The sequence below is a fragment of the Chlorocebus sabaeus genome, chromosome 17, assembly GCF_047675955.1.
Source record: "Chlorocebus sabaeus isolate Y175 chromosome 17, mChlSab1.0.hap1, whole genome shotgun sequence".
NCBI lineage: Eukaryota > Metazoa > Chordata > Mammalia > Primates > Cercopithecidae > Chlorocebus > Chlorocebus sabaeus.
In genome coordinates, this window is record NC_132920.1 from 32,125,646 (window position 1) to 32,153,623 (window position 27,978).

At 58.7% G+C, this 27,978-nt stretch overlaps 1 protein-coding gene, 2 long non-coding RNA genes and 3 pseudogenes across 5 annotated transcripts; 3 read left to right on the plus strand and 3 right to left on the minus strand.

Moving 5' to 3' along the window:
* Positions 2,436-4,859, plus strand: CYP21A1P (cytochrome P450 family 21 subfamily A member 1, pseudogene; annotated as a pseudogene).
* On the minus strand, positions 4,386-8,632 carry TNXA (tenascin XA (pseudogene); annotated as a pseudogene).
* STK19B (serine/threonine kinase 19B (pseudogene)) lies at positions 8,692-10,246 on the plus strand (annotated as a pseudogene).
* Positions 8,862-27,495, plus strand: LOC140708866 (complement C4-B). Of its 3 annotated transcripts, none has more exons than XM_073005885.1 (43): positions 8,862-9,099; positions 9,451-9,598; positions 9,801-11,269; positions 11,401-11,599; positions 11,806-12,007; positions 12,217-12,287; positions 12,366-12,454; positions 12,673-12,755; positions 12,926-13,022; positions 13,161-13,266; positions 13,357-13,489; positions 13,903-14,018; positions 14,118-14,297; positions 14,442-14,624; positions 14,753-14,938; positions 15,093-15,251; positions 15,504-15,630; positions 15,798-15,872; positions 16,134-16,331; positions 16,423-16,534; positions 16,626-16,696; positions 16,929-17,068; positions 17,182-17,391; positions 17,636-17,687; positions 17,789-17,878; positions 18,013-18,222; positions 18,401-18,476; positions 18,634-18,790; positions 18,888-19,004; positions 19,110-19,281; positions 19,508-19,740; positions 19,816-19,983; positions 20,377-20,436; positions 21,465-21,558; positions 21,656-21,842; positions 21,957-22,047; positions 22,143-22,217; positions 23,711-23,813; positions 23,980-24,069; positions 24,154-24,252; positions 24,435-24,518; positions 24,781-24,913; positions 25,057-27,495. In XM_073005885.1, the coding sequence occupies exons 3-43, from the start codon at positions 11,205-11,207 to the stop codon at positions 25,196-25,198; spliced, it is 5,235 nt and encodes a 1,744-aa protein (XP_072861986.1). In that variant the 5' UTR covers positions 8,862-9,099; positions 9,451-9,598; positions 9,801-11,204; the 3' UTR covers positions 25,199-27,495. The 3 variants fall into 3 exon arrangements, with proteins under 3 accessions (XP_072861986.1, XP_072861988.1, XP_072861987.1); XM_073005886.1 differs by lacking the exon at positions 8,862-9,099 and adding an exon at positions 9,106-9,345; XM_073005887.1 differs by lacking the exon at positions 9,451-9,598.
* Positions 12,689-15,536, minus strand: LOC140708870 (uncharacterized). The gene is made up of 3 exons (XR_012089118.1): positions 15,435-15,536; positions 14,114-14,202; positions 12,689-12,793 (listed from the first exon to the last, which is right to left on the minus strand). It is a non-coding gene; the product is annotated as an uncharacterized lncRNA (long non-coding RNA).
* On the minus strand, positions 17,250-18,476 carry LOC140708871 (uncharacterized). Its single transcript, XR_012089119.1, has 3 exons — positions 18,375-18,476; positions 17,513-17,626; positions 17,250-17,353 (listed from the first exon to the last, which is right to left on the minus strand). It is a non-coding gene; the product is annotated as an uncharacterized lncRNA (long non-coding RNA).
* Positions 27,496-27,978: the final 483 nt, after the last annotated feature.

A 27,978-nucleotide genomic window follows, 5' to 3' on the forward strand; every position in this document is an offset into this window, starting at 1 on the left:
CTGCCTGCCTAGCTTTCCCCCATTTAGTGGCACACTGGGGTCTTCAGAGATGACTCCGAAATGTGTCCAAAGAAGATTGCTGAGTCAGTTTCCATAGCGGTCACGGCAGTTCAGCAGCCTGCCATCCAGTCATTCAACAGAAATTTGGGAAACTTTCACTTCACGCCCTGTGCCAGGTGCCACAGAGACAGCTACTTACTCACTGCAGGGCTTATCGCTGGGGAGACAGATAAGAGGACAGGCAGTCCCCAACCTCTGTGAAAGATGTGATGTCAGGGAGCAGTGCGGGCCTGTGTGGCATCTAACCAAGTCAGGGGCATTGCCGGGCAGGCACAGGGAAGGCTTCCTGGAGCAGGTGGCCTCCAAGTGGGGCTCTGAAGACTGAGAAGGAGCCAGGCAAAGAGCAGCGGTAGGTGAGGGCATCTGGCGCAAAAGGAGAATATACAAAGGCCTGGAGGCCGGGGGCAGGACAGGGTACCTTTGGGGACATTGCATGTAACTGACCATATTTGGAGTTTGGATTTGAAAGTGGTGGAAAGATGGAGATGGTGAGACAAGTAGTAAGCAGCCAGCCTTCCAGGTGAGCTCCTTTCCGAAGCGCGCTCTCTTATCCCATGGAATGTTGAGAAGTTTGGACCTTTCCCACTGTGGCAGAGGTTTCCTGAGGCTCTTGCATACGTGGCCTATGGTTGCCCATTGAATCTTTCTGCCAATAGCTGGTCAGCATGGTGGTGGCATAAGCGCATTTTCCAGAGCCAGGGATTCAGTTGCAGCAAGACATGGCCCTGTCTGGGAGGTCAACATGAAGAAGGCAGTGGCTGTCATTGTCCAACCCCAGAAATCCCAATCCTGTTTCCTGTCTCCGTCCTGATCGTGGATTCAGCAGCAGTGAGCTCACCAATGTAGTGGGTGGCACAGCCAGGATCTTGACTCTGGCTCTGCAGCAGCACAGTCTGGAAAAGCTCTGAGGGGAGAGAGATCCCCACTGTTCCCTGGGTCTGGCTACAGAGCCAGAAATGGGGGGAAAGGCATGGGCCTGGGTCGCCTCTGACCGCTCACGTACCATCCAGGAGGCCCTGGCCTCTCGCTGAACCCTGCCACTCCTCTTTGGCATGGCCTCTTCCCAAACCCCCAAACTGCCTCCTTACCCACAAAAGTGGTCTCTGAGTGTCACAGTTCAGTGTGACCCCCACCCCCACCCACAGTTCCCCAAATAGGGCTGGACCCCTGATCCTGATCCAGCTGTGGCTATCCAGCCCCTTCCTGGGGACTTTGGACTTTGAGGGGGGCATGCCCAGGTGTGCTGGGAATCCACACTCTCCCTGGCTGGACCTAGAACCTGTGGACTCTAGTCCCGAGGGCAGTCGTGTTCTGCCTGTGCCTGGAAACACAAGAAACTTGACTGCAGAGAGAAGAAAGAGGAGAGAGAAACAGCGTGAGGAAACTGCCCGTCTCTGGGGCTTTTTCTGTTCCTTGGCCTTCTAAGGCCAGTGGGGTCCCCTCCCCTGCTTTCTTATTCCCGAGTTCTGTGAAATTCCCCAATCCGGCCGGTCGCGGTGGCTCACGCCTGTAATCCCAGCACTTTGGGAGGCCGAGGCGGGCGGATCACGAGGTCAGGAGATCAAGACCATCCTGGCTAACACGGTGAAACGTCGTCTCTACTGAAAAATGCAAAAAATTAGCCGGGCGTGGCGGCGGGTGCCTGTAATCCCAGCTACTCGGGAGGCTGAGGCAGGAGAATGGCGTAAACCCGGGAGGCGGAGCTTGCAGTGAGCTGAGATCCGGCCACTGCACTCCAGCCTGGGCAACTGAGCGAGACTCCATCTCAAAAAAAAAAAAAAAAAAAAAAAAGAAATTCCCCAATCCTTACTTTTGATCTCAAACCAGCTCAAGGTGGTCTGTTTTCCTTTCAACCAAAGAAAGGTGCTCCTGGTGGCTAAAGGTACATATTCTACAGCTAGATTTCCAGGCCGGAATCCTGCCCTCCACAACATGTGAACGACACCCGTGTTGCATATAGAGCGTGTCTGTGAAGAATTGAGTTAGTGCCCGCAAAGTGCTTAGAACAGCGTCTGGTACGTGCGAGTACCCCGCAGCGGGAAACCACCTCCTTCTTGGTCTTCTGGGCACTTTTGAGAGTGAAAGGAGGCACTAATAGCAATCACACTGTGTACACTGGAATGCCCCAGGCAAACCAGGCTTTAGCGGTATTCCTCTATCTGTAGGTTAAACTAACAAAAAACCCACACAAATCACATTTCGTTCTTCAGGAAGGCATATTAGGCAGGGACTGCCATTTTCTCGCTGAGACAAACATCATGCCAGTAAACTGGCCCATGGTGGGGCGGCAGAGGGAGAGGGCCCAGGTGGGGGCGGACACCCTTGCCTGCACAGTTGATGTGGAGCCAGAAAGCTGACTCTGGCTGCAGGAGAAAGGTCAGGGTTGCATTTCCCTTCCTTGCTTCTTGATGGATGATCCATTTTTTGAAATACGGATGTCCCAAGGCCAGTGAGACTGGTGCCATTCCAGTAAAGGGCCACTCTGTGGGCGGGACGGTGGGAAGGGACCCGAAGGTGGGGTCAAGGGAGGCCCCAAAACAGCCTACACAGCAGGAGGGATGGCCGGGGCTCTAGAGCTATAAGTGGCCCCTCGCGGCCCTGATGGGCGTCTCGCCATGCTGTTCCTGGGGCTGCTGCTGCTGCTGCCCCTGCTGGCTGGTGCCCGCCTGCTGTGGAACTGCTGGAAGCTCAGGAGCCTCCACCTCCCGCCTCTTGTCCCGGGCTTCCTGCACCTGCTGCAGCCCGACCTCCCCATCTATCTGCTTGGCCTGACTCAGAAATTCGGGCCCATCTATAGGCTCCACCTTGGGCTGCAAGGTGAGAGCCTGTTCTCGCTCTGGCCCTCACCATAGGAGGGCGGAGGGGGCGGGGAGGGTCCTCTCCCTCCGCTGACGCTACTTTGGCTGTCCCCCAGATGTGGTGGTGCTGAACTCCAAGAGGACCATTGAGGAAGCCATGGTCAAAAAGTGGGCAGACTTTGCTGGCAGACCTGAGCCACTTACCTGTAAGGGCTGGGGGCATTTTTCTTTCTTAAATTTTTTTTTTTTTTAAGAAATGGGGTCTTGCTATGTTGCCCAGGCTGGTCTTGAATTCCTGGTCTCAAGTGATCCTCCTACCTCAGCCTCAAGTGGGAGCCACCTTTGGGGGCTCCCCCATTCCAGGTCCCTGGAGGCTGTTGGGGGGCATATCTTGGGGGGAGGAAGCAGGGGTTGGGGAGGCAGAAGGTCAGGCCCTTGGCCTCCTTGGCCAGTTCCCACCCTCCAGCCCCCAACTCCTCCTGCAGACAAGCTGGTGTCTAAGAACTACCCGGATCTGTCCTTGGGAGACTACTCTCTGCTCTGGAAAGCACACAAGAAGCTCACCCGCTCAGCCCTCTGCTGGGCATCCGTGACTCCATGGAGCCCGTGGTGGAGCAGCTGACCCAGGAGTTCTGCGAGGTAAGGCTGGGCTCCTGAGGCCACCTTGGGTCAGCCTCGCCTCTTGAAGTAGCTCCCGTTCCTTCTCCACAGTGCATGAGAGCCCAGGCCAGCACCCCTGTGGCCATTGAGGAGGAATTCTCTCTCCTCACCTGCAGCATCATCTGTCACCTCACCTTCAGAGACAAGATCAAGGTGCCTCACAGTCCCTCTGACCACCCCCAGCCCCTCCCTGAGCCTCTCCTTGTCCTGAACTGAAAGCACGCCCTCCTTTTCTGGCAGGAGGACAACTTAGTGCCTGCCTATTACAAATGTATCCAGGTCCAGCAGGTGACTCCCGAGGGTTGGGGATGAGTGAGGAAAGCCTGGTCCCAGCGAGGTCCTGGCCAACCACTAACTCCAGCCCCCTTCAGCATCTTCGGCTATGACATCCCTGAGGGCACAGTCATCATCCCAAACCTCCAAGGCGCCCACCTGAATGAGATGGTCTGGGTGAGGCCACATGAGTTCTGGCCTGGTATGTGGGGGCCCAGGGGCCTGCTGTGAAAAGGTGGTGGAGGCTGGTCCCCGCAGCCGCTGAACGCCTCCCCACCCACCTGTCCACCTGCCCGCAGATCGCTTCCTGGAGCCAGGCAAGAACTCCAGAGCGCTGGCCTTTGGCTGTGGGGCGCGTGTGTGCCTGGGAGAGCCCTTGGCGTGCCTGGGGCTCTTCGTGGTGCTGACCCGACTGCTGCAGGCCTTCACGCTGCTGCCCCCCGGGGACGCCCTGCCCTCCCTGCAGCCCCTGCCCCACTGCAGTGTCATCCTCAAGATGCAGCCTTTCCAAGTGCGGCTGCAGCCCCGAGGGTTGGGGGCCCACAGCCCAGGCCAGAGCCAGTGACGGAGCAGGACCGATGCCAGCCGCGTGCCTCAGTTTCTCCTTTATTGCTCCCGTACGAACCCCTCCCCCCACTGTAAACATAGTGCTGCGAGATCACTGGCAGAGAAGGCTTCCTCCAGTGGCCGGGTGGTGAAGGCCCTGGCTCTTCTCTCGGGGCGACCCCGCAGTGCTCGGCAGTCATACTGGGGTGCGAGAGAGGTGGGCAGCAGCTCAGCCTCCCCCGGCTGGGGAGCGAAAGTTTCTTGGTCTCAGCTTCATTTCCGTGAAGGGCACCGAGAACTCGAAGCCCTTCCAGTAGTACCAGCTCACTCCCTGGGAAAGGGGTTGTCAAGAGAGTCAAAGCCGGATGTCCCATCTGCTCTTCCTGTTTCTCTTAAGGAGGTGGCTCCGAGCACTCAACCAACCTCCCCACACAGCTCCCCTCCTGACCCTCCGCCACAGAGGATCGAGGCTTAACCCTGAGCTGGCCCTTTCCACCCAATAAATCACCTCCAGCTCCCTCTGTGAGGCTGGCACGATTGTTCCGTTTCACCCAGCCGCTCAGTCCCTTGCCTGTTACACTGTGGGGCTGAAACCTAGGCAGGCCGAGCCCCAGCCACCCCGGCTCTGTGCCCCCTCCACACCCCTCACCTGATGGTCCACTGTGCTCCCGTAGAGCCCGTTGAGGTTGGCGTAGTGGCAGTTCCTGTACCACCAGGCCCCTCGGTAGGAGACGGCGCAGGAGATGAGCAAGTTGTTGGGGTCCCGATCACGGGCAGAGAAGACACTGCCGCTGTGGTAGCTCATGGAGTCCCCTGGGCAGGGTGGAGGAAGGAGCCATGAGGGCCTCCCCTCCCAGCCTCACCCTCCCAGCCTCGCAGCCTGTGCTTACCTGCGGTGCCGTGGTAGCCCTCCAGGTGCAGGCGGTAGTACTCCGCAGCCGAGTCTACGCGGAAGGAGTCGTACTGGGCTAACACAGCCTCGTCCGAGCCCGCAGGTCCAAGCACATGGAGTAGTCACCTGCCTGCGTCAGGCTGTGCAGGGCCTCGTTGCCTGGGGGTGGGAGACATGACCTCATCAGGGTCCTGGTGTCCACAGGGCCCCCATCCCATCCGTAGTTCCCCAACCCCTGTGAGGTACTGACCCAGCCAGAACTCCCCAGAGATGTTCCCAAAACCGTGGGCATAGTCCTCCCAGTCCCTCCAGAAGTCTGTCTGTCCATCCATGCGGCGCTGGAACACCTGGGAAGCAAGTGGGGGCACCATCAGCCTCTGGCTCCCGGGGCAGCAGCCCCTGCCCTGCACAGACCCCTGGGCTTCCCAATGCCACCCACCAGCCAGCCACCCCCGTCAGTCTCCATGTCACAAAACACGTTCAGGGGCCGCTCGCGGTTGCCGTTGAGGAAGACGGTGGTGGTCCTGGAGGCACCGGCTCCGTTCTGCATCTCCTCCCCGCAGTCCCTGGGGAAGGGGATCCGCAGCCCACCTGGGGAGAGAAGAGCAGGGGCCAGTCCTTTTCCAAGCCTTGTACCGTGGCTGCCCACCCAGCCCCCGGCCCCGGCCCGTGCGTCCAGGTACCGGTGGTGAAAGAGGTGGACACGGGCGGCAGGAGGCTCTCGCCCCACATGGCCTGGAGTCGTGCATTGTAGGGGGTGGAGGGAAAGAGGCCGAGGAGCTGGTGAGATGTGACCCCTCCCGGGAGCAGGATCTCCTGTGGAACAGACAAGGAGAGGTCAGGGGAGAGGGAGGTGGAGTCCCTCAGGGAGGGCCAGAGGCAGCACCTCCTGGAGTCACCCAGGGAGGGGAGTTGGTCAGTGGGGCCGGGGCACCTGGGTCCGGCCACCAGGGGTGTCGAAGCTGAGCAGGTAGCCTGTGGGCCGGACTTGGGGCTCAGTCCAAGTGAGCAGGGCCGTGTGGGGGGTCACTTCCTTGGCCTCCAAGTCCCGAGGGGCCTCTAGCCCTAGGAGGGAAAGCAGGAAGAGGAGATGGGGATGAGGCCCATCCTGGCTCCCTCTACCTCCTCTCCCCCGTCCCACACACCCCACAGACCCTACCTGTGGTGAAGGTGATGCTGGCTGGGGAAGTGAGGTTGGGGCCCCGCAGGCCGCGCACAGTGGCGGTGTAGTTGGTGTGGAGGACGAGGTCATGCAGGGGGTAGTCCACCGCGTTGCCTGGGGCCTCGGCCTGCAGAGGCGGGGCTGGGAGTGCGAAGAGGGGCGTCAACGCCTCCCCCTCCATCCCCGGCCAGAGTCCAGTCTCCCCCCTGCAATCCCCACCCGGAACAAGTCCCCTCCAGAGGCCTCAGCCCTGCTCACCCACAGGGGCTGTGACCTGGACGTCATAGGTGTCCACGGGATTCTGGGGGGGCTTCCAGTGCAGCACGGCGAATCCCTCGGTCAAGTTCAGTGCACGCAACTGGGTGGGGCCATCAGGAACTGGGGGAAGGGGAGGGGCTCAGAGGGGTCCCCGCTGGTCTCTCTAGTCCCTGCCTCCCCAGACTCCACCGGCCTCCTTTCCGCAATCGGAGCCTCCACCACCTCCCTTTCACCCTCCTCCTTCTCTCTCAACTCCCACCCACGCCATTTTCTTGGCTCCCGCCTCTTGCCCCAGGGCCCAGTCCATCTCACCCGTGGTGAGGAAGCCTGTGAGAGGCTCACTCTCCTCAAAGCCTCGGACGGAGACCGCGGTCACCTTGTAGCGAGCGCCTGGGATCAGCCCCTGGAGTTTCTGGGTCCGGGCCCGGCCGTCCACCTGCACACTTTGCGGCCCCCCTGAAAACATTGGGGATCGAGGGTTACCCAGGGAACCCCAGGACGGCTGGAGGGTGGGCAGAGTGCAGGGGGGAGGGGAAACGCGAGGCAATGAGCCCACGGCAAAGGTACCACCTCCGTCCGCCAGCTGGTAGGAGACTTTGAAGCTGTCCGCCCGGGACGGCGGGGGCATCCAGTTGACCTTGGCTGAGGTCTCCCTGATTTCACTGAATTGGAGGTCACGGGGGCTCTCCAGAACTGCAGAGGGGGCAAGGAACAATGATGCGGGCAGGGGCAGGGAGGCTCCTCCCTACGAGTCCCACCCCTCGCCTCTGCTCCAGCACAGACTCAGCACCCCTTTTCCTCTAGTCCCCGGAATGGAAGTCGCTCTGCAGATTCCTCCAGGCCCACCACCAACTCGCCCACCCCACTGCTGGCTGAGGCACCAGGTCCCCCCCGTTAGTACAAAGACCCCCACTTTGGGGCAGAGTGTGTGTGGATCCTTACCTGGGCTGAGGGTGCGAGCAGTGCCCTGGATGCTATCGGCCTTATGGGGTCCTCGCAGCCCATACAGTGTCAGGCTGTACAGCGTCCCCGGACGCAGGTCCCGAAGCACGGCTGAGTGCCGTGTCCCCGGCACCATCAGCTCGCGCTGCAGCAGAGGACGGGGATGCGGCTCCAGAGTGCTTGGTGATGGAACCCCAAAGCGGAGCAGGAAGGAGTCGAAGGCCCCAGGTGGGGCCTCCCAGTTGAGCCTCAGTGAACTGGTGGTCACATCAGTCACAGACAGCTGGGACAGGCGGGGTCCTGGCTCCCCTGAGGTCTGACCAGCAGGGGCCGGCCCTGCATGGAGTGGGTGGGAGAGAAGGAATTGGAGACAGAAGCACACCAGCTTGGTGACCCAGAGCACATCCCTTCCACCCCTCTCCCTGCCCCTGTTTCTCTATCTGTAACCAGGGACTTGCAGCACAGGGGGGCCCTATGGGGCAGAGCTAAAGGCCACTCGCGTCCAGCCCACCCGTCCTCTCTCCCTGATACCAGCTTCACGCTCTTTCCCTGCGACCACCACTTCTGAGCCTCCCTTTCCCCCTTCCGAGTCCCAGACTAGAGGTCAGAGATGCCTGTTGGTACCTGTGGTGCCCTCAGCTGAGAGGGGCCCCAGGCGCTTCCCTTCACGGAGGCCATAGAGGAGGAACCTGTAGGGGGTGCTGGGCTCCAGGCCTGAGATGAGGATCTTGCTCTGGTCACCGTCCACGAGCAAGGCCTGGGGCTGCCCGTTCGTGTCCTCATACTGGACCACGAAGGAATCAAAGGGGCCCTGGGCCACGCTCCACGAGAGGCGCATGGAGTCTGGGGCTGTGTCGGTCACGGCCAGCACCCCTAGGCGGGGCTCTTCAGGAGGCTCAGGGGCCTCTGGGGCTAACTCTGGGGCTGGCGTGTCCTCTTCTGGGGCTGCGTGGGAAAAGCCCAGGGCAGAATCTGAGTGAGGGGTGCCGTGGGGCCCTCCGTTTTTATCTTTCAGGCTTGGCCCAAGGCTGAGGGGGGAAGTTTACAGGTCCAGGCCCAGTCAGACCATGAAGTCGCTGTGGCCTCGTGACTCCCGCGAGCTCCCCGGCTGTCGGAGTCAGGTGCTCACTTCCCCCTTCCACACCCCAGTGTCCTCCCGAGCCCAGCCTGAGCTATCACAGGCTCCGCCCCCACCCACGCCGGGACACATTCACTGAGCTTGGGGAGTGTGGTGCTCCCTTCTGAGAGAAGCTGAGGGTGGATCTGGCTGGTAAAGGTGACTGGCAAATCCCGCCAGCCGTGGCTTGGTCAGGCCTGAGGTGGGCATCAGTGAGCGCTGGAAGCGGAGCCTGTAGCACAAATGCAGCCACTTCTGTTGGTTTCTGTGTCCCCGCTCATTTTGTTTTCCAGTGATTTTCCTCTTAAGAAAATGCTCCTGACTCATCCACGGCAGGGAGGTTTGCCGCTCTCTGGACAAGGCCACCTTCGGGAAGGCGACAGCTGCCCCAGTGAGTAATGAGGAGCAGCGGCAGTGATGGGGCAGAGATGGGGCTGGGAGATGAGGGAGCCCCTGCCAGGGCCTTTCCCTCCCACCTGGCCTGGCTCCTGCTCTGGACTCCTTGATGGATATTGAAGCCCACAAGGCTGCAGACTCCTCCTCCTTCCTGGGGACAGGCCAGGGTGCCCCACTCCCACCTGCCCACTCCTGCAGTCATCTTTGTCTTCAGACCAAATGCACAAGTACTTTGTTAAAGGTATCCCATCTGCAGCTCAGGCCTGCAGCCCCTCACCTTTTGGTGGCTCCTCAGGTGTCTACGCATTATTCACCTTTCCCCTCTCCTATGCCACTTCTCCTCCAGGGCGCCAGGCTGTCCTTGGCATGGTCCGGAAGGCCAAGTACCGGGAGCTGCTCCTATCAGAGCTCCTGGGCTGGCAGGCTCCTGCCGTTGTACGGCTTGGTCTCACCTACCATGTGCACGACCTCATTGGGGCCCAGCTAGTGGACTGGTGAGTCTTGCCCGGGCCTCTGGCAGATGACGGAGCAATGACCCAAGGTTGGATTTCCTCCCAGCTCATGCTTAGTTCCCTAGTGAAGGCCAGTGGATCTCATTCTTCTCTGGAACCCGGGAACACCCCTTCCCAAGTTATAAACTCTCCTCACAGCTTGAGCCTAGGCGTCTGGCTCCAGCCTTGTCTTTCTCCTGCACAGCATCTCTACCACTTCTGGAACCCTCCTCCGCCTGCCAGAGACATGAAGATTCTTCTCGTCATTGCTCAGCTCCCCAGAGTGGGCCTGGAGGGGACTGGAATTGCTGCATGATGGTGGCTGAAACAGGGTCACCTTGGGAAGGCTTGGGAGCCAGGATGAGTGTTGGGCTCTCGTGTATGCAAAGGGTCAGATGTGGCTGCTGCTGTTTGCCTGGGCTCTGACCCTGTGGTGGGGTTTGAGCAGTGCTTCTCTGCCCTTCCATGGAAAGTGGAACCAGAAATGGTGCCAAGGCTGTGGCTGTTCCCTTTTGTGTAAAATGGTGCTGTTATTACTCTGTCTTGAAATAGGAAGGTGGGATTTCTGGGGAGGCTGGTGAAGGAGGACAGGGTTCTTTTCCCTACGTGTCATGTTAAAATTGCCAAATAAAGTACTTCTGCCTGTGGTATTTTCTGGATGTCCTTTATTTACTGAGACGTGTGCTTGGGTGCCTTGTTTAGGGGTAGAGGTGAAGTCTGAGCTTTGCCTCGTTCAGAGAGGAAAGGGGTTAGGGGTTCACCAGACCACTCTCCCTGTGGAGTGGTACGGGTGTACCTCATCTCCTAAACCATGGAATTTCTGTTAGGACATAAAGCAAAAGCCGGCCGGGCGCGGTGGCTCAAGTCTGTAATCCCAGCACTTTGGGAGGCCGAGGCGGGCGGATCACAAGGTCAGGAGATCGAGACCATCCTGGCTAACACCGTGAAACCCCGTCTCTACTAAAAAATACGAAAAACCAGCCGGGCGAGGTGGCGGCGCCTGTAGTCCCGGCTACTCGGGAGGCTGAGGCAGGAGAATAGCGTGAACCCGGGGGGCGGAGCTTGCAGTGAGCCGAGATAGCGCCACTGCACTCCAGCCTGGGGCACAGAGCAAGACTCCGTCTCCAAAAAAAAAAAAAAAAAAAAAAAGCAAAAGCCTAGTATTGTTCAATTTGTGTTGGAATGAAAGTAAGAGACAAGTGTCTTAGAAACATGTCGCTGTTTTGTGAGGGCCTTTAAACATCCTGCACTCGTGGGCCATGTTGGGCCTTTGTACGCCCATGTACACAGGAGCTTGTGTGCACCTATACCCTGATACAGATATACCTGGTAGGGGGAGGTGCTCAGGCACTGGAATGAGGGGTTAACAGGGAAGGACAAGGTTATTTCTGGGCCAAGATTCAGAGATTCCCCTGGAGACCCAGGTGTCCGGGGCGCCCCCACAACACTGGGCCTGAGGCCAGTTGCATTTCTTGGCTGTCACGTGGTTTCCCAGCTTAGCTGGGCTGGGGGAGGAGCAAGGTCCAGAGTCAACTCTGCCCCAAGCCCTAGCTTGGCCAGAAGGTAGCAGACAGACAGACGGATCTAACCCCTCTTGCATCCTCCAGCCATGAGGCTCCTCTGGGGGCTGATCTGGGCATCCAGCTTCTTCACCTTATCTCTGCAGAAGCCCAGGTCCTGGAGGCGGGATGCTGGGTGCTTGGATTGGGGCAGGGCTGGCGACAGGACCCAATTCAGGAGTGAGGGAGAGCAGGGTTGGAGGGTCAGAGCCAAGTCTGACTGCTGATCCTGTCTGTTCTCCCCAGGTTGCTCTTGTTCTCTCCTTCTGTGGTTCATCTGGGGGTCCCCCTATCGGTGGGGGTGCAGCTCCAGGATGTGCCCCGAGGACAGGTAGTGAAAGGATCAGTGTTCCTGCGAAACCCATCTCATAATAATGTCCCCTGCTCCCCAAAGGTGGACTTCACCCTTAGCTCAGACAGAGACTTCGCACTCCTCAGTCTCCAGGTAACTAGACCCCACGCCCTCCTGCTGCTTGTGGGGCTCCCGCCCTGTTCCCCTCTGTCCTATAAGTGTCTTCATCTTCCCACCGGCCTCCTCCCCTCCTGTCTTCCCAGCCTCGCATTCTCCTTCTATGTTTCTCCCTTGGTCTCTGTCCTTTTTGGCCAGCTCTCTCTTGCTCTGTGACCCGCTCCATCTCCCTCTCCTGACAGGTGCCCTTAAAAGATGTGAAGAGCTGTGGCCTCTATCAACTCCTCAGAGGCCCTGAGGTCCAGCTGGTGGCCCAGTCGCCATGGCTAAAGGACTCTCTGTCCAGAAAGACAAACATCCAGGGTGTCAACCTGCTCTTCTCCTCTCGCCGGGGGCACCTCTTTTTGCAGACGGACCAGCCCATTTACAACCCTGGCCAGCGGGGTGAGTCTCAGCCCCAGGGCCTCAACATTGAACCCCTTCCAAGCCCTGTCAGGACGAGTTTGGTGCCCCCTAAGTGAGGTAACCTGAAAGAAAGTGCCACATGGGAGGGCTACTTAGGAAATATTTGTCCCCCACTCCCTCTGTGGAGTTGGACCCACTCTCCCCTTGCACATGGATCCCTGCTCACCTCTCTCCCCCTCCTTTTCCAGTTCGGTACCGGGTCTTTGCTCTGGATCAAAAGATGCGCCCGAGCACTGACGCCATCACAGTCACGGTGGAGGTGAGTCCCCGACCTCTGGCCTTCCTGATCCTGGCCACTGATGCGACCTCCTGCCTGTGACCACTTCTCCCCTTGCAGAACTCTCACGGCCTCCGCGTGCGGAAGAAGGAGGTGTACCTGCCCTCGTCCATCTTCCAAGATGACTTTGTGATCCCAGACATCTCAGAGTGAGCTCTGCCAGTGTGGGGGCTGTCCCCAAGCTACACCACCCCAATTCCTGTTAGGCTCTCCACCTCCCACACAGAGGCACATCCTGGGATACCCTGGCCCTCAGCCTCCTGAGCCTCTGGTTAACCCCCACGGTCCTCTGCCCAGGGAAGCAGGCCTCTGGCTCTCCGTGCCCCACTGCACAGATGGGCTGAGTCCCTTCCTTGTCCATTCTCAGGCCAGGGACCTGGAAGATCTCAGCCCGATTCTCAGATGGCCTGGAATCCAACCGCAGCACCCAGTTTGAGGTGAAGAAATATGGTGAGAGCTGGAAACTGGAGGGACAGGCAACTGCTTTCCTGAAGGAAATAAGGGTGGGAGGAAACATAGTGCGTGCAGCTCAGGGCAGGGAGATATGGGTGCCACAGCCCTGGGTGGAGGGGAGTCTTTGAGCTAGAGTCTGACCTGCCTATCCCTTCACCCTGGGTCAGTCCTTCCCAACTTTGAGGTGAAGATCACCCCTGGGAAGCCCTACATCCTGACGGTGCCAGGCCATCTTGATGAAATCCAGTTAGACATCCAGGCCAGGTAATACCTCCCTCCCCACCTCTGCCCGCCAGCACTGGGTCCTGCTCCCTACTCAGTATGAATGGGCCCCTGCTTCCCTGCCCTCAGGCCACTATTTCCCCCAGCCCTTGGCCCACCCTCTTCTCTCTGTCACGACAGGTACATCTATGGGAAGCCAGTGCAGGGGGTGGCGTATGTGCGCTTTGGGCTCCTAGATGAGGATGGTAAGAAGACTTTCCTTCGGGGGCTGGAGAGTCAGACCAAGGTAGGAAGGAGAATAGGGGCTGGGGAGGGGAAGGGGCAAGGGAGGTGAGACTCAGTCTCATCCTATGTCCTGTTTCTTTCTATGCCCCAGCTGGTGAATGGACAGAGCCACATTTCCCTCTCAAAGGCAGAGTTCCAGGATGCCCTGGGGAAGCTGAATATGGGCATGACTGACCTCCAGGGGCTGCGCCTCTACGTTGCCGCAGCCATCATTGAGTCTCCAGGTGGGTGACTTTCCCTTATTGTAACCCCAGACCTCGCCTCTGACCTCTGAGCTAACCCTCTGTCCTCCAGCACCAACACCACGCCACTTCTCCCACCTCGTCTCAGACTCAAAACCAGGAAACACCCAGGAGACCTGGTCTCTCTCCAACCCTGTCTCTGTGACTCGGCCCTTTTCCCTGGCTCAGTTTGTGTATTTATTTGCTTGTTCTGCTATTCATTCACTCCTCCAGTGGACATGTGTTGTTCAATGTCCTGTGCTGGGCCTCAGCATGCACAGACAGGAATACGGCGGCCTGTGCCCTAGGAGCTCACTGTCTTGTGGGAGGGAACCACTCAAGCCACTCTCCACTTATCCTCCTGTCCCTCTTTTCTTGGGCTCTGTCCCCACCTCTCTCTGTCCTTTGTTTTGCAGGTGGGGAGATGGAGGAGGCAGAGCTCACATCCTGGTCTTTTGTGTCATCTCCCTTCTCCTTGGATCTTAGCAAGACCAAGCGACACCTTGTGCCTGGGGCCCCCTTCCTGCTGCAGGTTTCTTCTAGAGGGGAAGGATGAGTAGGGAGGGGGTGGTAGTTAGGAGGGCTCAGGGTCTGACAACTCTCTTTTGCCTGCCCTCCTTTACCTACCTAGGCCTTGGTCCGTGAGATGTCAGGCTCCCCAGCTTCTGGCATTCCTGTCAAAGTTTCTGCCACAGTGTCTTCTCCTGGGTCTGTTCCTGAAGTCCGTGACATTCAACAGAACACAGATGGGAGCGGCCAAGTCAGCATTCCAATCATTATCCCTCAGACCATCTCAGAGCTGCAGCTCTCGGTAGGACTCCTCGGACCCCTGGGAGATGGTGGGGGAAGGGGAGGAGGGTGAGCTGGGGTCCTGAGGATCCATGGCTTGATTGGGGGGAAAGTGGCGTGCCTGGCTCTGAGCTACTACCCTATTTGCACCTGCCCCTCTCTCCAGGTATCTGCAGGCTCCCCCTATCCAGCCATAGCCAGGCTCACTGTGGCAGCCCCACCTTCAGGAGGCCCCGGGTTTCTGTCTATTGAGCGGCCGGATTCTCGACCTCCTCGTGTTGGGGACACTCTGAACCTGAACTTGCGAGCCGTGGGCAGTGGGGCCACCTTTTCTCATTACTACTACATGGTGTGCATGAGCTGGGGAGTCGAGGACTGGGGTGCAGGGAAGAGCCCTCTGTGTGGGACTGGGGGGTTCAAGGCTGGGGCTGTCCCATGAAGAGGCAACCACTCTTGTCCCTCCCCTTCTGGGCCCAGATCCTATCCCGAGGGCAGATCGTGTTCATGAATCGAGAGCCCAAGAGGACCGTGACCTCGGTCTCCGTGTTTGTGGACCATCACCTGGCACCCTCCTTCTACTTTGTGGCCTTCTACTACCATGGAGACCACCCAGTGGCCAACTCCCTGCGAGTGGATGTCCAGGCTGGGGCCTGCGAGGGGAAGGTGACTGGGATCAGGCGAGATGGCACTTGCGCTGAGGGGGTTGAGGACGGGGTGATTGCCAACAGGGCATGGATTTAGCTTGGGGGGCAGTGACGATACTGGGACTGAAGGACGCTCTCTCTCTCTGACCACCCCCGCCTTCGGCCCCTGCCAGCTGGAGCTCAGCGTGGACGGTGCCAAGGAATACCGGAACGGGGAGTCCGTGAAGCTCCACTTAGAAACTGACTCCCCAGCCCTGGTGGCGCTGGGAGCCTTGGACACAGCTCTGTATGCTGCAGGCAGCAAGTCCCACAAGCCCCTCAACATGGGCAAGGTTTGTCCAGACCCTCTCCCCAGCCCTCCCACCCCTCCGTGGCTTATCCCCCTGCTGCCCTGAGTCCTGGGCGAAGCCCCTGGATCCCACTGGGGCTCCCCCAGGCTCTTCCCCACTTGTCCCTGTGGTCTCCATCTCCTCGCTCTGTATCCTTTCCTATCCCTCCATGCACTGCCCTCTCACCTGTGCCAAGTGCTCGGTCCTGCCCCATCAGCCATGCTTGGCTCCTAGCATTCCTGCCTCTTCTTGCAGGTCTTTGAAGTTATGAACAGCTATGATCTCGGCTGTGGTCCTGGGGGTGGGGACAGTGCCCTTCAGGTGTTCCAGGCAGCGGGCCTGGCCTTTTCTGATGGAGAACAGTGGACCTTCTCCAGAAAGAGTGAGAACAGAGAAGGAAGGGGAGTGGGTGGCAGGAAGATAAGGAAGGAGGAAGGGCCCGAGGGAGCCAGGTAGGAAGAGTCGGGCGGGAAGGGCTGGGCGGGGGAAGGCGGGGAGGGGAGGAGGCCGAGTGCCTGACGGCTGGACTGCAGCCTTGCTCTCTACCAGGACTGGGCTGTCCCAAGGAGAAGACAACCCGGAGAAAGAGAAACGTAAACTTCCAAAAGGCGATTACTGAGAAATGTGAGTTGTGGGTGCCTAGGCAGCAGCTTGGGGTCTCCACGTGGGATCAAGGTTGGGGGTCTGCCTCTCCGCCCCTCGCCTCCTTGCTGAACCAATGTGTGGTATTTGGGGCCAGAGATCCGAATTCCGGGATTACAAGTGGAAGGGTGGGCAGCTCTCTCCACCGCCCTCTCTTATGTTGCTGGTCTCAAGGGGTCTGGGCGTGGGCTGAGGTGTATGTCCCTTTTGTCCTCTCGTGCTCACCCCCACCTGGCCCTGCAGTGGGTCAGTATGCTTCCCCAACAGCCAAGCGCTGCTGCCAGGATGGGGTGACACGTCTGCCCATGAAGCGTTCCTGCGAGCAGCGGGCAGCCCGAGTGCAGCAGCCGGACTGCCGGGAGCCCTTCCTGTCCTGCTGCCAATTTGCTGAGAGTCTGCGCAAGACGAACAGGACCAGGGGCCAGGTGGGCCTCCAACGAGGTAAGGGGCTGGGTGGGGCTAGGGCACAGGTGGCGGTGCTTGGAAAGGCAGAACGGCCCCCGCCTCACTCCCGTCCACTGTGGTCCCCCAGCCCTGGAGATCCTGCAGGAGGAGGACCTGATTGATGAGGATGACATTCCCGTGCGCAGCTTCTTCCCAGAGAACTGGCTCTGGAGAGTGGAAACCGTGGACCGCTTTCAAATGTGAGAGTGTTTGCCGGCCCAGCCTTGTCTCTGGCTGTGTCTGGGGGCCAGCCCAGGGTATGACGGAGCTTCTCTGCCTTTCCCTACACAGATTGACACTGTGGCTCCCCGACTCTCTGACCACGTGGGAGATCCACGGCCTGAGCCTGTCCAAAACCAAAGGTGAGGTGACCCTGTCTGGGCCTCAGGTGACCCCGCTTCCATTTCCCTCTACCCCAGCTCCCTGTTCCCTTTGCTCTTAGTGTAGGAAGAGGGTCCGGTGCAGCTGGCGTGGGCCAGAGGGCAGAGGTAGACTGAGACAGAGCTGGGACACCCCGCCCCTCCCTCCTGCGGCCCTGAAGCTTTGATAGCCCCTCTGATCTCTGCCCTTCCACCCACACTTCCCTTCCCTCAGGCCTATGTGTGGCCACCCCAGTCCAGCTGCGGGTGTTCCGCGAGTTCCACCTGCACCTCCGCCTGCCCATGTCTGTCCGCCGCTTTGAGCAGCTGGAGCTGCGGCCTGTCCTCTATAACTACCTGGATAGAAACCTGACTGTGAGGTCCCGAGGGGGCCTGAGCATACAGGGGTTGGGGGAGCCAGGGTCCAGTGAGGGGTGGGGAGCCTAACTGGGCCGGGACTCTGGCCGTCCTCGTTTTCCTGCCCTCAGGTGAGCGTCCACGTGTCCCCAGTGGAGGGGCTGTGCCTGGCTGGGGGCGGAGGGCTGGCCCAGCAGGTGCTGGTGCCTGCGGGCTCTGCCCGGCCTGTCGCCTTCTCTGTGGTGCCCACAGCAGCCGCCACTGTGTCCCTGAAGGTGGTGGCTCGAGGGTCCTTCGACTTCCCTGTGGGAGATGCCGTGTCTAAGGTTCTGCAGATTGAGGTGAATGGAGCACCCCTGAATACAAGTCCCCGGCCCCCCAGCTTTGTCCTCCACCCTCACCACTGTCTCTGCTGGCCAGGCCAGGGGCCCAACACCCAAATCAATGCCTTGGTCTACTCACGTCTTCTACAATTCTGATCCAACTCTGTCCCTGGAGTTGAAACTCAAAGTCCTGGGGGAGTCTGCACTGGCAGGGCAGGCTGTAGTCCTGTGTGACTCCACAACCATGTTTTCCCTGAGACAGAAGGAAGGGGCCATCCATACAGAGGAGCTGGTCTATGAACTCAACCCCCTGGGTGAGTGGCCCTCTACCTCCAGCCATCGGTTTCCTAAGTGGGTACAGGGGGTGGGGGATGTGGACAGCAGGACAGGCTGCCAACTTCCCCCATTTCCCCAGACCACCGAGGCCGGACCTTGGAAATTCCTGGCAACTCTGATCCCAATGTGATCCCTGATGGGGACTTTAACAGCTACGTGAGGGTTACAGGTGGGAGTGCCCTTTAGACCCTTCCCAGTGGCCACCTTCAGATTCATGTGAGACCTGTGGATCCCTGCTTGGTCCCACTCCCTGTGAGCCTCTGAAGCGGAGCCTCAGACCTCCACCCTCTCCCTCCCATGTAGCCTCAGATCCATTGGACACTTTGGGCTCTGAGGGGGCCTTGTCCCCAGGAGGCGTGGCCTCCCTCTTGAGGCTTCCTCAAGGCTGTGGGGAGCAAACCATGATCTACTTGGCTCCGACACTGGCTGCTTCCCGCTACCTGGACAAGACAGAGCAGTGGAGCGCACTGCCCCCCGAGACCAAGGACCACGCTGTGGATCTGATCCAGAAAGGTTCTGGGTGTGGGGGCAAGCAGGAGGGGGGCCAGGAAAAGACAGTTACTGGAAGATGGACAGCCCAGGAGCCTACAGAGGGAAAGAAAGGGGCCCCTGATGGGGATGGGGAGCATGGCCTTGGGTTCAAACAGCAGAAGGGTGAGTGTCACCTGAGCGGCCGCCTCTCCTCTCCAAGGCTACATGCGGATCCAGCAGTTTCGGAAGGCAGATGGTTCCTATGCGGCTTGGTTGTCACGGGGCAGCAGCACCTGGTGAGGTTGGGGGAGGGGTTCAAGGGCTCTGAGGGGGTCAGGACCTGGGCAGGGTCGGGACAGAGCTGGTACATTGGGAGGGGGAATAACCAGGTACCTGGGGCGTGGGCGTAGCCATAAGCAAGTCCTTATCCCCAACCCTCCTTCCACCCTCCAGGCTCACAGCCTTTGTGCTGAAGGTCCTGAGTTTGGCCCAGGAGCAGGTAGGAGGCTCGCCTGAGAAACTGCAGGAGACGTCTAAGTGGCTTCTGTCCCAGCAGCAGGCTGATGGCTCGTTCCAAGACCCCTGTCCAGTGATACACAGGAACATGCAGGTGCGGGCATGCTGGGGTGGCCCGAGGGGCACCTGTAGGAGGAGTCTCTTTGCTTCTTCCCCCTCCTGTTTGACATCTTCTTTTCTCCTCTCACTAGGGGGGTTTGGTGGGCAGTGATGAGACTGTGGCACTCACAGCCTTTGTGACCATCGCCCTTCATCATGGACTGGCCGTCTTCCAGGACGAGGGTGCAGAGGAATTGAAGCAGAGAGTGGTAAGGACAGTGGCGTTTCTGCCCTCCACTGGCCCCCAGCTCTCCCCCTTTTTCCGCAGGAACCCAGGAGTCCAGACCCCAGACCTTCATCCTCTTTTCTTCCAGGAAGCCTCCATCTCAAAGGCAAACTCATTTTTGGGGGAGAAAGCGAGTGCCGGGCTCCTGGGTGCCCACGCAGCTGCCATCACGGCCTATGCCCTGACACTGACCAAGGCTCCCGGGGACCTGCGGGATGTTGCTCACAACAACCTCATGGCAATGGCCCAGGAGACTGGAGGTGAGGGACGAGGGGCTCCTGACAGTCAGCCTGAGGCCCAGGGGACCCTAGGATCCCTGAGTGTGCCCAGAGGGAGAGGCTGGATGAAGATAGAGGATGAATGAAGGTGTAAGCAGGGGTGTGTTGGGGGAGAATCAGGAGAACACAGCAGGGAGTGACTAAGGGCCAAGGGACCAGGCTCTTCTTCCTGTCGTCCTGTTTACTTGTGGTTTCCCTTCACTTCCAGATAACCTGTACTGGGGCTCAGTCACTAGTTCTCAGAGCAATGCCGTGTCGCCCACGCTGGCTCCTCGCAACCCAGCCGACCCCATGCCCCAGGCCCCAGCCCTGTGGATTGAAACCACAGCCTACGCCCTGCTGCACCTCCTGCTTCACGAGGGCAAAGCGGAGATGGCAGACCAGACTGCGGCCTGGCTCACCCGTCAGGGCAGCTTCCAAGGGGGATTCCGCAGTACCCAAGTAGGGGCCGCCCCCGGGCTCTGGGGGTGGGTAGTCCTGAGAACAAGCGCTTGAGTCCTGACCCAACCTCCCTAGGACACGGTGATTGCCCTGGATGCCCTGTCTGCCTACTGGATTGCCTCCCACACCACCGAGGAGAGGGAACTCAATGTGACTCTCAGTTCTACAGGCCGCAATGGGTTCAGGTCCCATGCACTACAGCTGAACAACCGCCAGATTCGCGGCCTGGAGGAGGAGCTGCAGGTGAACCACTCCCTGGTGAACCTCTCCCTCACGGGGTAGCCAGGACACCTGGGCCTCGTGGCCAGGTCAGAAGCCGTCCCCACCCTCCCATCCACGGAATCCCCGCAGCACTTCTTCCTGGGGTCCCTGGGGGAAGACTGACTTCATGCCTGTGTGACCTGGAGCTCTGAGCTTCAGTTTTCTCACTTGGAGAGTAACATATGCAGAGTTTACCCTACAGGGTTGTTAGAAGGCTGAAGTGAGATAATTCACGTGCTGGTATAGACTTTGTGGAAATGGGAGGTGGGGAGAGGAGGTGGGGCTGTTTTGAGGAAGGAGACAAGTTATTGGAGCCGCGAAAATAGGTTTGCTTATGCCCTTCTAACATCACCTTCCCTTTCCTGTTGCTGAAAGTTTTCCTTGGGCAGCAAGATCAATGTGAAGGTGGGAGGAAACAGCAAAGGAACCCTGAAGGTGAGGGCCCGGGAAGGGGCAGGGCCGGGCACTGGCGGAGGAGACGGATGTGAAGTGAGAGGCCTGTGGGCAGAGGCGCACGGTCCGGAGAAGGAGGCAGACGCCTCAGGGTTGGCGACCCGTGCTTCCGTCCTGGGTGTTTTTCCCCCTGCTTGCTCTCCCCATCTCTGGGTACCTGTTGTTTCCTTTACCTGCCTCAGTGCTGATGGCCCCGGATCCCACTCCTCAGCCCAGGCCTCTTCCTCAACCACGGGCCCCACTCGTCCCACTCCCGCAGCACCTCAGACGAGGCGTGTCCCAAAGCCCTTCTTCACTGTGTGTCTCTTGTCTGGCTGATGGGAACCCCTGCCAGCCAGGAGCCCGGCCACTACTCCAGAGGCCGTGTTAGTGGCCCCTCTCCCAAGCCTGTCCTTATGTCCCTAGTGACTCCTCCTCTGCTCCCCTGCTGCCTGTGGCCCTTGGTGCTTGCATCCTAGATTCTGTGCTAAGACGACGTTCTCCCTACCTGGAACTTCTCTTTAACTCCCCTGTCTGATCCACTGTCCACACGGCAGTGACACTGACCTTCCAAAAGCCCCAGCCAGATCAGCCTTGGGGAAAAGTCACACCCCCTGCCCATGGCTCACAGGCTGGGCCTCTGCCCACCTCTCCGGCCAGACAGATCCTGCCTACACAGATCCCTGTGCCTTTCCCGTCCTTCCCTGCTTCTTGGCCCACATGACAAACTCTTTCTCCTCCTTCAAGCCTTGGCCAGAAGCCATTCCTGAGCTTTTCAGTCCAGCCTCTTCCCAGCACACTCTAGAGTGTTGGCTTCTGGGGACACGGGCCTGCTTCTTTACCTTTCTGTCTCACCCGGCGCCTGTGGTAAATCTGGTGCCACTCGTGAATGTGGCCTGTGCAGTGACGGGGATGAAAAGGGGCTGAAGGCCTCAAATCCCGTAACCCGGGGAGATGCCCTTAGGTATGGCACCAGAGAGGTCTGTGGCCTCAAATGTCCTGCGTCCTCTCCCTGCCCCTTACTGAGCCAGGTCCTTCGTATCTACAATGTCCTGGACATGAAGAACACGACCTGCCAGGACCTGCAGATAGAAGTGACAGTCAAAGGCCACGTCGAGTACACGAGTGAGTGTGGGGGTTGGGCGGCCTCGGGGCCTGGCAGGGGCTGGTGCAGGGAGCCAGGTGGCCATCCCAGCCCTCCTCACAATGCTTCCCTGTGCAGTGGAAGCAAACGAGGACTATGAGGACTATGAGTACGATGAGCTTCCAGCCAGGGACGACCCAGGTGTCCCTCTGCAGCCCGTGACACCCCTGCAGCTGTTTGAGGGTCGGAGGAACCGCCGCAGGAGGGAGGCGCCCAAGGTGGTGGAGGAGCAGGAGTCCAGGGTGCACTACACCGTGTGCATCTGGTGGGCACCGGGAGCTGCCCTGGGCCAGGGGAGGGAGGGCAGGACCCAGGCTGGGGCTGGGCTTCTGGAGCCTGCGCAGGCAGAACCTGGATGACAGGCCACATCTCTCCACAGGCGGAACGGCAAGGTGGGGCTGTCTGGCATGGCCATCGCGGACATCACCCTCCTGAGTGGATTCCATGCCCTGCGTGCTGACCTAGAGAAGGTGTGGTCAGACCCCAGGGCAACCCCCTCTGCCCCGGTGCTGAGCCCTGTCATGTGCAGGGCCTGTGACCTGTGACCACCTCCCCTTTTCCACAGCTGACCTCCCTCTCTGACCGTTACGTGAGTCACTTTGAGACCGAGGGGCCCCACGTCTTGCTGTATTTTGACTCGGTGAGTGGGGAGAGGTGACGCAGGAAGGGACTCGATGGCACTGGGTGTACTGAGTGTGCGTTAGGAGGTTTCTCAGGAGACAGAGGTGTTAGCCGCCGGTGCTCTTGGGAACTTGATGTCATCAGCGAGAAGGACGAGAATGTGAGCCTGTGAGACACAGCAGAGTAAGGGGCAGACCTGCAGGTGGCAGGGGCCGGTGCCAGTCAGCGGGGACCCTCGGGGCTTGAAAGGATGCTTCATAAAGCCGCTTTTATTCAGCTTGAGGGGCTGCCTTTGTTTTTTTGTTTTTTAATATTAAAACTTCCTTTTTTAAAAAATATTAAAGTGTATTTTCTTTTACAAAGTGATGGTGGCCATAGATGACAGTTGTATTTGTCTTTTCACGGCCTTATTTGGCTAAAATAGTTATCAACCCTCTTATAGCCTTCAAAACATTTTTATTTAGTTAGTTATTAAAGACAGGGTCTCGCTCTATCGCCCAGGCTGGACTTGAACTCCTGGCTTCAAGGGATCCTCTGGCCTAGGCCTTTCAAAGTACCGGGTTTACAGGCCAGAGCCACCATGCCCGACCTTCAAAATGTTTTTTGAACATTTACTGTAACCTCTGAGAGAAAATGTGAGAAAGGTGTGGTGGCTTTCATTAGCCAGCTGCTTGTCGGTCAGGGAGACCCCTACCCAGTGTGTGCAGAGGGGCCAGCCCCCATCAGCCGGGGAAGCCTGGCTGACACATCTGGGCTGAACACAATGGAAAACACAGCCAGCAAGATTCCCGGAGAGGGAGCGGACGGCGCGGCAGCCCAGCTCAGGAGAGACACTGGCACGGCACCGTGTGGACTGGGCCCGCGTGGGCGTGAGGAGGGGTCAGGCCTGGAACCTGAGTCGGGGGGTCAGGCAGGATGATAGAACCTGCAGTTAGGTTATGGCAAATAAAGGGGGACCCAGTTGTATCCATGACAAAGTTGAGGCTGTCAGGAGGGTGAGTGGGTTTGGGGGCAGGCAGAGTGCCTTGCAGAACTTACAGGTCCTGCCAAAACCCTAATGCAGAGATGGAGCTGCAAGTGCAGTTTGGGAATCATCAGCCTGGAGTGGTTTAGTGGAAGGCAGGGAGTGGTTGAGGACCCCACAGGGGAGTACTGAGGAAGCAAGTTCCGAAGGAGGGAACGTAAGAAATGACCAGCTCAGAAGCAAGGGTGTTCCAGAAGCTAACCCTTAGCTTAGGGACAGTCTCACAGAGAACATGTCCATGATGCAAGACTCTGCTGAGGGCCTGGGGCAGTGAAGACTGGCGCAAGGTCACCCTCTGGGAAGTGAAGTCACCAGAGACCTTGTGGAGCAGCTTGGAGAGTTCTCTGAGTAGGAAGGTAACAGAATGTGAAGGACACTGGAGAGAAGGCCAACAGGAACCAAACAAAAACAGGCCAAGGAAATCCAGTATAGGGGGCTGCAGGGCCCAGGGAGTGGGTCCCTCATCTCTCCTCCCCACGCTGGGCCAGGTCCCCACCTCCCGGGAGTGCGTGGGCTTTGAGGCTGTGCAGGAAGTTCCCGTGGGGCTGGTGCAGCCGGCCAGCGCTGCCCTGTACGACTACTACAACCCGGGTGAGCACTGCGGGGCACCCTGGAGTTCGGGAGAGCTGTGGCATAGGTGCCCTCCTGTGGGACAGTGGACACTGGGGTAGTGTGGGGGGCAGAAAGCGCTGGGGCTCCCTGGGACTGAGGAGGCAAAACAGAGGGACCCGTGCCCTAACTCCTCTCTGTTCTCCAGAGCGCAGATGTTCTGTGTTTTATGGGGCACCAAGTAAAAGCAGACTCCTGGCCACCTTGTGTTCTGCTGAAGTCTGCCAGTGTGCTGAGGGTGAGACTGAGGGCCTGGGGCGGGGCAGTGGAGGCGAGATGGCCGGGGACCCCCCACACTGTCTGATGGGGCCCCCGACTTCAGGGAAGTGCCCTCGCCAGCGTCGCGCCCTGGAGCGGGGTCTGCAGGACGAGGATGGCTACAGGATGAAGTTTGCCTGCTACTACCCCCGTGTGGAGTACGGTCAGTCTTCCCACCGAGGCCCTGGCCTGACCCTCCCTCGGGGACTGGCTGTTTTGGCCTCTCTGGGTGTAGCCTGCCCCTCTTACAGGTCATGCATGCAGCCTCTTTGCTCTGACACCAACTTCCTGCCCTCTCAGCCTGAAAGTAACTCACCTTTCTCCCTTCTCCTAACCCCCTCTTAGGCTTCCAGGTTAAGGTTCTCCGAGAAGACAGCAGAGCGGCTTTCCGCCTCTTTGAGACCAAGATCACCCAAGTCCTGCACTTCAGTATGCAGCGAACCGGAGAGGCGGGCAGGGCTGGGGGGAGACAGGGAGGCTAAGGTCTGGCTGAGGACCTGACCATCTGGAAGTGTGAAAATCCCCTCGGCGTGTCAGAAGCCCTGGGCTTGGCCATAAATAGGGAGGCAGTGGTACCTCTCCGTGGGGGCGGCAAAGGTGGAATGAGAGGAGCTACACAGAGCTGCTGGCCTGGGCTCGCCCTGCACCTTCTCTTCCCCTCTGACCCCTTTTGTGCACGTCATCCCTGCAGCCAAGGATGTCAAGGCCACTGTTAATCAGATGCGCAACTTCCTGGTTCGAGCCTCTTGCCGCCTTCGCTTGGAACCTGGGAGAGAATATCTGATCATGGGTCTGGATGGGGCCACCTATGACCTCGAGGGACAGTGAGTCATCTGATCCCCTCAGTCTCTTGCGCTCCCCATGCCTGGCCACCTAGGCCTTGCCCTTCAGAAGCCAGATGCCTGTGCTCTCTGTTCCCAACTGCCATCCTCCCAAGCCCTGCTGACTGCCCCTTTCCCCCCTACAGCCCCCAGTACCTGCTGGACTCGAATAGCTGGATTGAGGAGATGCCTTCTGAACGCCTGTGCCGGAGCACCCGCCAGCGGGCAGCCTGCGCACAGCTCAACGACTTCCTCCAGGAGTATGGCACTCAGGGGTGCCAGGTGTGAGGGCTGCCCTCCCGCCTACCCCCGGAGGAACCTGAGCCTGGGAACCATAAAGCTGGAAGCACTGCTGTCTCCACTTTCCTGAACACAGCCTGGGACCAGGGCATATTAAAGGTTTTTGGCAGCAAAGCGTCAGTATGTGTCACTAGGGCCGAGAGCAGTACCCCTCCGCATTGCAGTTCTGGGGCAGGCCAGGTTGACATAACCTCAGACCCTCTGAGCCCTGATGACCCTTGGGCTGTCCAGCTCTGTCAGACCCTCCCAGATGACCCGCTAGGAGTCTAGTGCTTCACAGGACCACCCCGAGCAGAACTGGGACCCAAGAGCCTGCCCCCCAAGGACCAGAGTCCATGCCAAGGCCACCCTTCAGCTTCCAAGGCCCTCCACTGCCTGGCTGTCGCCAGTCACCACGGCCTCAGACAGGGTTTGTGCTCAGCTGACACCTCTGACACTGCTCTTCTGCCTCATGAGCTGTTGTCCAGCCACACCTCCCTGACTCTGTCCTCGTGCTGCTGGTGGTTCAGAGGTCTGTGGATTTTGGCTGAGTTCTGGGCTGTTGAAAGCCTCGTGACGCTTCGTTCTATTATCAGTGGCGTGAGGTGACGTTCCCAGAGTTGTGCGATCCTCAGGTCCGGTAGTGTCTTCTTCCAGTTACTGGTTTCAAACAAGCCAAAAGTCTGACTGTGCTGTTTGTGAATCCTCTGAGGAAGCTGCTGTTCTCCTGGGGTCTACCTTCCCCATGCTGCCTGCCTAGCTTTCCCCCATTTAGTGGCACACTGGGGACTTCAGAGATGACTCCGAAATCTGTCCCAAGAAGATTGCTGAGTCAGTTTCCGTAGAGGTCACAACAGTTCAGCAGCCTGCCATCCAGTCATTCAACAGAAATTTGGGAAACTTTCACTTCACGCCCTGTGCCAGGTGCCACAGAGACAGCTACTTACTCACTGCAGGGCTCATCGCTGGGGAGACAGATAAGCGGACGGGCAGTCCCCAACCTCTGTGAAAGATGTGTGGTCAGGGAGCAGTGCGGGCCTGTGCGGCATCTAACCAAGTCAGGGGCGTTGCCGGGCAGGGACAGGGAAGGCTTCCTGGAACAGGTGGCCTCCAAGTGGGGCTCTGAAGACTGAGAAGGAGCCAGGCAAAGAGCAGGGGTAGGTGAGAGCATCTGATGCAGAAGGAGAATATACAAAGGCCCGGAGGCCGGGGGCAGGACAGGGTACCTTTGGGGACATTGCATGTAACTGACCATATTTGGAGTTTGGATTTGAAAGTGGTGGAAGAGATGGAGATGGTGAGACAAGTAGTAAGCACGCCAGCCTTCCAGGTGAGCTCCTTTCCGATGAGCGCTCTCTTATCCCATGGAACGTTGAGAAGTTTGGACCTTTCCCACTGTGGCAGAGGTTTCCTGAGGCTCTCGCATACGTAGCCTATGGTTGCCCATTGAATCTTTCTGCCAGTCAGCATGGTGACTGGCACAAGCCCATTTTCCAGAGCCAGGGATTCAGTTGCAGCAAGACATGGCCCTGTCTGGGAGGTCAACATGAAGAAGGCAGTGGCTGTCGTTGTGCAACCCAGAAATCCCAATCCTGTTTCCCGTCTCCGTCTTGATCGTGGATTCAGCAGCAGTGAGCTCACCAATGTAGTGGGTGGCACAGCCAGGATCTTGACTCCGGCTCCACAGCAGCACAGTCTGGAAAACTCTGAGGGGAGAGAGATCCCCACTGTTCCCTGGGTCTGGCTACAGAGCCAGAAATGGGGGAAAGGCATGGGCCTGGGTCGCCTCTGACCGCTCACGTACCATCCAGGAGGCCCTGGCCTCTCGCTGAACCCTGCCACTCCTCTTTGGCATGGCCTCTTCCCAAACCCCCAAACTGCCTCCTTACCCACAAAAGTGGTCTCTGAGTGTCACAGTTCAGTGTGACCCCCACCCCCACCCACAGTTCCCCAAATAGGGCTGGACCCCTGATCCTGATCCAGCTGTGGCTATCCAGCCCCTTCCTGGGGACTTTGGACTTTGAGGGGGGCATGCCCAGGTGTGCTGGGAATCCACACTCTCCCTGGCTGGACCTAGAACCTGTGGACTCTAGTCCCGAGGGCAGTCGTGTTCTGCCTGTGCCTGGAAACACAAGAAACTTGACTGCAGAGAGAAGAAAGAGGAGAGAGAAACAGCGCGAGGAACCTGCCCGTCTCTGGGGCTTTTTCTGTTCCATGACTTTCTAAGGCCAGTGGGGTCCCCTCCCCTGCTTTCTTATTCCCGAGTTCTGTGAAATTCCCCAATCCTTACTTTTGATCTCAAACCAGCTCAAGGTGGTCTGTTTTCCTTTCAACCAAAGAAAGGTGCTCCTGGTGGCTAAAGGTACATATTCTACAGCTAGATTTCCAGGCCGGAATCCTGCCCTCCACAACATGTGAACGACACCCGTGTTGCATATAGAGCGTGTCTGTGAAGAATTGAGTTAGTGCCCGCAAAGTGCTTAGAACAGCGTCTGGTACGTGCGAGTACCCCGCAGCGGGAAACCACCTCCTTCTTGGTCTTCTGGGCACTTTTGAGAGTGAAAGGAGGCACTAATAGCAATCACACTGTGTACACTGGAATGCCCCAGGCAAACCAGGCTTTAGCGGTATTCCTCTATCTGTAGGTTAAACTAACAAAAAACCCACACAAATCACATTTCGTTCTTCAGGAAGGCATATTAGGCAGGGACTGCCATTTTCTCGCTGAGACAAACATCATGCCAGTAAACTGGCCCATGGTGGGGCGGCAGAGGGAGAGGGCCCAGGTG